Source organism: Nelusetta ayraudi, unplaced genomic scaffold (assembly GCF_046127955.1).
Source record: "Nelusetta ayraudi isolate G7.1 ecotype Tasmania unplaced genomic scaffold, CSIRO-AGI_Nayr_v1 ptg000004l, whole genome shotgun sequence".
Classification (NCBI taxonomy): Eukaryota; Metazoa; Chordata; class Actinopteri; order Tetraodontiformes; family Monacanthidae; genus Nelusetta; species Nelusetta ayraudi.
Genome location: NW_027466054.1, coordinates 8650898 through 8659402, shown reverse-complemented (window position 1 = coordinate 8659402; position 8505 = coordinate 8650898). Strand labels below are relative to the sequence as shown.

General features: G+C 47.6%; 1 protein-coding gene across 3 annotated transcripts in view; it reads right to left on the bottom strand.

Annotated features, from left to right (window-relative positions):
- Positions 1–760: 760 nt before the first annotated feature.
- The window catches only part of hhip (hedgehog interacting protein), a 30742-nt gene continuing 22997 nt past the window's right edge, over positions 761–8505 (bottom strand). For all 3 annotated transcript variants that reach the window (XM_076032999.1, XM_076032992.1, XM_076033005.1), the window contains exons 12-13: positions 3998–4146; positions 761–3324 (exon numbers count right to left, since the gene is read on the bottom strand). In XM_076032999.1, the coding sequence (XP_075889114.1) occupies positions 3128–3324; positions 3998–4146 (346 nt within the window). In that variant the 3' untranslated portion in view covers positions 761–3127. The remainder of the gene's footprint in view (positions 3325–3997; positions 4147–8505) is intronic.

Sequence of the window (8505 nt, the reverse complement as noted above, 5' to 3'; positions counted from 1 at the left end):
CGTCTGGAAAGTGATGCTGCGGGACGTCACGGCAGCCATCTTGGCTCAGCGCTTGCTGTCAACGTTTCCACTCAGGCGAAGCTACAGAGAAAAGTGTGGTGCCCTCGGCGGGTCCACCGACTGCAACACGTCCTCCTCATCCTCCTCTCTACTCTCTCAACTTGGCTGGAGGGAGTGCTGCAGCTGGCTTACCAGAAATAATGACAACCAAGTCCTATCTATCTATCTATCTATCTATCTATCTATCTATCTATCTATCAACACACATGGTTCATGATGTTTACACTGAAATTTAAGATAGCATTTCAGTTTTGGGATTCAGAATAGTGGAACTATTTTTTTGAATCTTTATTTACAATTTTCTGTCATTCAATCGCATGACATGAGAGCAAGAAGTGTGTGGGTTTACTCGCCACAATGTCGAGTCCAACTTCATGTTTGCATTATGGAGGGCGTATGGATGAGTGAAAAGGTGCCATATTACACTTTTATTGTTAAAAAGCCACTTTCAGATTTTGTTCTTCATCTCCGACTCCATTGGAGCAGCTTCGTGTGATTACTGCTGCTACTACTAATACAAAAAAACATGATACTTGTGATACCTGTGTTCATAGCCTCCCACAAAAAAGGCTCAGTTTTAGCCTTCTGGTTGAAACTGTTGTTTGCGTTTCTTTTTACAAGTTTTGGAGAGAAAAGCGTAACTGTCTGAGGTGATCAAACGCTTCTTTCCAAATCGCCCAAATCAAAAGAGAGACCAACATTTCAGACATGCTATAAATTTTAATAGACATAATGATATTTCTGTAGCGAAACAAAGTTATCCCTAGTTATATTTACAATACAGGAATAAAAAAAATGTCACATACAGTACAATAGTAAAAACAACATAGAGAACTTAAATAATTATTTTATTTGTGTAACTACTTAAATAATGAAAACGGTTATTCTATTCACACCACGCTGTCTCAGCAGCTACAATGCAACTTTCACATTAAGTGCTAAAAAAATTATTACTTTTTTTGTTTTCATTTTACAGCATGAATTCCATTTTGACCAGGTAGAGCTGATTTCTTTCTGAATAACAAAAACAAAACAAAAAATGGTAAATAAAAAAAAGAAAAGAAAAGAAAAGAAAAGAAAACCCCAGTGAGGCGGGAGATGACGGGCTGATACACTTTTCAGGACACTGAACTTCAATTAACCATGACGACGGCTGGAAAAGTGTTTTTAAAATGTAAATAAACACTTGCCGTTAGAAACTCTGGAACACTGGCTGATGGTTCTTGTCCGTGGGGACTTTTTCACGATGTAAAGCTCAACCCCTAATAACAACAATGACACACATGACACACGCACCCCCAGCTCGGGAGTGTGGTGCGAGTACACGCATCGCATCCGTTTTTCGGAAAAATCCAGGTCCATCCGGCCCAACGAGACGACGGCGGGTTTTCTCTCGGACGTCCGAGTCAGACGCTGATCAGAGCGTTCGCGTTCCACCTCATCTCTGCGGCGGCGGCGGCGGCAGCCCTGGGGTAGCCCCCCCCCCCCCGACCACATCTTTAATCACCTCACAAAAGCTGAGACACACTTCTGATAGCAGCGACGGAAGGAAACACGTGTCAGAGAAGTGGAAGGGGGGTTGCTGCAGCTCTGAGCGACTCTGTAACAGGCACAGACCTGCGAGACTGCAGCTCTCCTCTCGCGTCTTGGGGGGGGTGGGGTGGGGTGGGGGGGGAGATAATGACACAAACCAAAAAAAAAAAAAATAGAAAACCAGGAAGCTGCTTATGTTTAAGAACAAGGACAAGAACTGACATGAAGTGACAACGCTTAGTGTGAATCTGCTCTCTAGCAACACCATTCTCTCCCATATATTATTACGCTTAAAAAAATAAACCCTCCTCTATCATAACAATAGTAATGCTATAGTTTTTCTTTTGCGATGCTAAGTAGTACTTAGGTAAGCTCTATCGGAAATGTACATCACTGCGCTACCTCTTCCCTTTTTGTGGTTCTGCGGAGTTCAGCTTCAGTGTGTGGATGCCGTGGGATGGACTCACACCTGCGGTCGCGCGGCAGCGACAAACAGATTTTTTTTCAAACACGAAAGTTAAAACGTGAGTACAAGACCGTTGCGCGGGAGCTGCTCGCTTCCCATTCGGGTCGTATTCGGAACCGGTTGGGATGTTTTTTCGTGTTGTGGGTCGACGCTCTACACTGGCGGCAAGCGAGTAGCGTACATTCTGTATACCGCTGTAGTGTTTTTCTTCTACCCTCCTCCCCCTCCACTAGAATGTGCCCACAAACTTTAAGTAAGTACAACATGATGAATGAGAACAGCACGGTTTGTCCCCCCTTCTGCGGCTTAAGGACAGTTCGGCAGGAAGCCCCGCGAGCTCTCGGAGACCCTCTGGGACATCTTGGCTCTTTCAGAAAAACAATCGAGGCGGAGGTCCTTCACAAAGTGTTGAAAAGTAAACGTTTATGTTGCTGGGTGTTGAATAAATCATAAGCACAAACTTGGATCTTAAGCCACACCACTCTTTAAATCTTTTTTTTTTTTTTTAATCCCTCAAACAGCCACTGAACAGTCAAACTCCATTTTTTTTTTAAATCGGAAAAGGTCTTGAGCGAGGAGACTGGACGCCCCCCTGGAAAGATCCAGTTCTAATGTATGAAGGTCTGTTTTTTTTGTTTGGAGTTCTTGGTTATTACCCTCCTCCCCCACCCGCACGTCAGACGAAATGTCTTGGCCATCATTTCTGACGCTGCTGTCTGCAAGTCGGTGAACACGGCTTGGATGCCAGGCCTGGTGCTCTCGCGCCAGTAGCTTCAAAAAGGCAAAGGAGGAAGAGTTCGGAGGAAGCAGCCCGGCAGGGGGTCTCGCTGTTTCTGTGGCGGTGAGTGTTTTTTACTCGCATTGTGTGTGTGTGTGTGTGTGTGTGTGTGTGTGTGTGTGTGTGTGTGTGTGTGTGGTGGGGGTTATTTGGGGGGCATTGGGTTAGGGACACCTCATTGGACTCTGCTGCTGCTGCCAGTGGTGCTGGCGAAGGTGGTGGTGAAGGTGGTGGCGGTGGTGATGGTGGTGGTAGGTAGGTAGATTGGTGTCGATTTGGGGACGACGGCGCTATACGACGTAGCTGCTCAGGTCCAGGAGGTACGAGGTCATGCCGATGATGTGGGCCAGCAGGCCGTCCTTGGCCTGGTCGTTGGGCATGCCCCCCTCGCTCTTCTCGCACTGGTCCCCGGAGTAGCCGCTCTTGCACAGGCACTTGTTGGGCTCCATGCAGACGCCGCCGTTGCGGCAGGCCGGCTCGCACTTGGCTGCGGGAGGGACAAGAGAACAAGCGGAGGTGAAGCGGCTGGAGTTTTGTCGGTTGCTCCGCCTGCATTGGGCTTCGTGCGGAGCGGTGAAGATTGAGTTTTGGCGTGAGGTTTAGCTCATTCGCTCAAAATATCACAGGGTTGTCAGTGCTATGACAGGCGCTTCAGAGTGGCATCTTTGGAAGTGTGTGGGTGAAAACATGCAATTGTTTTTTGGTTTGAATATTTGGAACGTGCATTAGGCTGTATATTCAAGTAGAAAATTTAAAAGAGATATTATTTTATGCTACACATTAACCCTTTGTTGAGCACTCGGTGAAACAATTTGATATTCTAGCACATGCAACAATAATGTTAGGAGAATAATCCTGCAAATTTATGAGGATTGATTCCTTTTGGACCTTGAGACATTAGTAATGAGGACTTTCTTATTTGTCAAACAACAGTTTGACAGTATTCATCTAGTAGTGGTCTAGTGGTAGAGCGTCCGCCCTGAGACTGGTAGGTTGTGAGTTCGATCCCCGGCGGGGTCATACCAAAGACTGTAAACATGGACCCCATTGCTTCCCTGCTTGGCACTGAGTATTCCGGATTGGAATTGGGGGGTTAGATCACCCAATGATTCCCAGGCGCGGCGTGAGCATCTACGCGAGTTGGGCTGAGTGGCACTCACCGACTCGGCACAGGGGTCCCTCCCAGCCGGGGCTGCAGCAGCACTTGCCAGTCGGGGTGCAGTGTCCGTTCTTGCAGTGTCGGGAGCAGGCTGTCATCAGCAGCTCGGGAGGCTCCACCTGACGCTGGCACTCTTTGGGGGCGGGAGGCCTGCGAAGGTTGTCGGGAGAAGGGAGACGACACGTCAGCATCAGGCACTGCAACCGGCACGCCCAGCGAGGAATTCTGAATGTCAAAGCGCTTTGACGCCTGGATGGACTGAGAGTCACCAGGAAACATTCACACAATAAAACATGATGTCCGTGTCGTGCATTTAAACGGTGTGTGTGAAATACAGTATGTTATTTCTGCCATGGTGTGCAGCCATGAAATATTGTAAGGTTACTATAGGCCTCCTGCATTTTAAGGAAATTTAGACCGGTGTTGTGGGTATTTCGTAAGTTGCATTTAAACAATTCATGGTCATTTTTTCTTTTTTTTTTTTTAGCTAGAAGGATTAACATTTATATCTAATTTATACATTTCAGCAATGTCTGAGAGACAGATGTCTTGATCAGTGGGCTCAATGTGAGGTGCAGGTGTTATTTCTATATCTTGAAAATCCGTGTTTGCGTGTTTTCACGTCAAAAGATGTGAAATTCCAGACCTTTGTCAAATCAAATTTCACGGCCAATCACTGTTGCGCCTGTTCTGTTTATCTCGCAGCTGCTGCCAAGCGGCGTCCATCCCCTTTTTCCCTGCATCAGCTTTTAGCCCCGCCGGAATCAAACGAGTCTGTTTAAAAGTTGGAGATCAGAGTTTCCGAGCGTTTCGTGCGAGAGCCGAGTCGCGACGTTTTTTTTTTTTTAAATATCCCGCAAACTGACAAACAATAACAAAGTACTCGTCAAACCCACATTGGACGAAATACAAGGTAATTTGCTATGATTTGTGAAGGCAGTGCATGAAATGATCCATCACTGGCGTTGATGCACTCTAATAAATAGAGGCGCTTGCTTGCCAGCTTGTGAAGTGATGTACTTTGGGATGTATGACTGCATGTATGCTGATTATTTTTCCTTTCCCAGTAATTCGCCAGTGATACACCATTACAGTGTGTCATGTCCGTTAATGGAGTTCTGCATCGCAGCCGACAAGACCTGCTTCGTGCGCGGCTTTGTAGTGTAGTGTCCACTCACGCATTTCCTATTTTCTTGCTCCTACTAAAATAAATCAACAAATACGGCTGGCTCGGCTCTCGCACAAAACTGCAATTGCTTAGCGTACTAAACGTGTGAAGTGCGAACCTGGATGAGAACAGACTGCAATCAGTCCACATTATGGCGAGGTTGACGCACAATGATTCCCTATCACGCTCCGCAAGTCTGGAAACGATGGCGAGACTGTGTAAACACCTTGGAGTGTGCATGTGCGCAAAGAAATATAGATCCTGCACGTTTGCCAATCAAATATTACTGCTAAGAACAACACTGCTGGTCTATTAAGGATTCCCCAAAGGCAAGGTAGGCCAGTCCCTGCGGCTCCATTCTTGCGTCAGGGCCAAGAGCCAACGAGCGGCGCCCATGCTAAGCTCATGCGAAAAAACAGGCAACATCCGTCAAGCTTGACAAGCGAATTCAATTGGATGTAACGTCGTAATTACGAAGAGTTTAAAAACATGGGGCCTGTTTCAGGCAAGAAACAATTTGTCCAATCAACAATGAGTATTTGCAGTTTGAGTTTAAACCACAAAACCATACAAAAGTCACTACTACGGTTCACAATGGCAACCAACAAAACAACAAAAGCATTGTGTGGACTTTGCACCCCTCAAATTAAAAACACCTCTGTATCCACATAGTACAGTGAGGGGGAGGGGGGGCAGCAGAAGGCTTTGACTGTCATCTATTTACTTAATATTCAGTGTAATGACGTTTGCAATATCGCATGTTAGAGTGGTGGGTTGGCGCCAAACCCAATATACTGTATGTGTTTGTTTGGGTTCAAGGAGACGAGAGAAAGAGCTTATTGGAACCATCTGGAAATGTATTGGAAGTTAGAGGTCCATACAAAGCACAGGTGATTTATTACAAACTTATTATAAATGAAAGTCTAACTTTAGCGTCTGTGGGAACTAAGGAGGAGCAAAAAAAACAATGTGAGTCTTTTTGGGGTGTTTCCTTTGTGACATCACAAAGGGCTAATGCCCACAATTGTGCGTTTAACACACACGATCTAGAAGCAGGCCAAAGCGAGAGGATGTCCACAGGACATAAGATACAAATCACATTGTTGCATCGTATGAGACCTTGAATAAACCAGATTGTCATTTGCCACATCTTTGCTGTTGCACGGTCAGTAATGAATTAGCTGCAACATGTTTTGAATAAGGAGGCAGCTTGTGGATGAATGACTGTCGTGTGAGAAGAACTGTCCCCCCTCCTCCTCCTCCTCCTCCTAAATTTTTTTTCCCTCCCTAATTTGAAAGTGATGCAAATGTTCAGACAGACGGCTCTGACTGATGGCGGGACCGCGCGTGCACGTTACACCCGCTTTAAAATCTCGGAGGATGCCAAGCAGAGCAGAGGGGTGGGAGGCGGCGGCGGCGGAGGGTTTGATTCCCATGCTCCCATCAGCGCCCACCTCCAGGCTCCGTCCGCGCTGGCTTTTGTTTGTCGCAAGGCTGCATGCAGTTAAAAAAAAAAAAAAAAAAGGCGGGGGGGAAAGAGCATAGGAGGCAAGCAAATAGAAAGAGAGGGAGCCGGGGAAAGAGTAAAAGTCCCTGGAGGATTGGTGGTGGGTGGGGAGGGTGGGGAAGGGGGGGGGGGGGAGGGGAGGGGCGGGGGGTGGTCCGCAGCCAGCGCTGGTAATAGCAGGCAGGGGTCAGCAGCGCCACTAAAAAGTCTGTGTGACTGCCAGGGTGGCTGTGAAAACAGCACCTGCTGGTAGCGCCACTTGACAAAGGCAGCTGGGTCAACAGCCACTGTGGGAATTTATCAACTTCGGGAGGGGCGGCGGCAGCAGCAGCGGTGGCGGCGGCATATGTGTAGGACCCAGGGAGTCGGTGAGGGGTGACGGCGCTCGCGCACGAGGTGCAACGTGGTTAAACCGGCGGGTGAGAAAGAGGGAAGAGGGAGCAGCAAGCGCGGTGGAGACAACATTTACACGTCCATTAAAATGACAATGAGAGACGAAAGTGACGGTGACGGTGGTTTTGCGCGAGAAGGTTCCCGCCCTTCTGTCCTTAAAGCAAGACCAAAACCCCCCCCCCAAAAAAACCCAAAATCTTCTGACTCTTCCTGAAGTAAATTGAGGAAAAGCACTGCTTGGAGAGTAAGTTAGAAAAAAAAGACATCATGTAAGAAGGGAGGAAAATCAAATAAACTCGCACACTAACGAATTCCGTACTCATTTGGTATTTTTTGGCAGCGTGGTTGCTACCAGGTGTGTTACTGCCCCCTACAGGGCAAGAGTTCAGGTGACCTTGATCACAAACAGCTTCTTCTTTCATGCTTTTGTCTTTTGTTTTTCAAATAAAAGTGTACGCGCGTCATGTTTTAATCCCATTTTTCTGGATTCACAGAAACAGTGACGTCAGCGTTGCTAATCAGATGGATTTCAATCTTATTCTCTCTTTTTTTTTCTTCCAAACTGCTCATGTAAACAAGGCTACTGTCAGCCGTTCAGATGTGGACGCTCAGATTAGCTCCCGATACGACTGATTGTAACGTTTGTCAGCGCGCGCGTCTGTGTGTGTGTGTGTGTGTGTGTGTGTGTGTGAGAGAGAGTTTGTGCGTGTTCGCGCGCGCACGTTTAGCTTGTTGGCTCTCGGGGCCCGTTTGATTGACACGAGGTATATGTGAGAAAAGGGCCGTGGAGTGGTGTACATTGTGTGGCCCAACAATGGCTTAATCAAACGGCCCAGTGTGGTCTCTTTTGCTGTTTTGTCATCCGACTCCATTGTTTGGGAGCTTCTTTTGTCGCTTCATTCCTTGTTTTAATTGTGCGAGAAATTTACTGTGCATTGTAGGAGCCGGGGCCATTCAGCGCGACTGGCAAGGAGCTTTGTCGAGGGGAGGACCACAGCCGAGACGCAGGAAGATTTAGGAGGGATACCAAAGTAAAGAAAAGGCTCTCTCCCCCCCCCCGCTTCTCCTTCTTCTTCTTCTTCTTCTTCTTCTTCTTCTTCTTCTTCTTCTTCTCCCTGCAGCGCGCTGGGAGCTGGCGTACCGCACGCTCACACAGGCTCACAGATGTGCGCGTTTGCGTGTACCCACCACCCACACGGTTTATATCTGTACACAGAAGACGGAGAGAGGGGCACACAAACAGATAAATATATCCACAAAAGGAGCGCGGCTCGGCCCGCTTCCCACTGCGTGCGAGGCGAGCTCTGCGCCGCTTCTGCCATTGGCGGGGACGGTGCCAGCGATGCTGTCGGGGAGTTCAAGAGTCAGGACTTTCACGTGACGCACAGCTGATTTCGTGTTTCAATCAGGCCGTTTCCCCTGCGAAGAGGAGAGCGCTCGG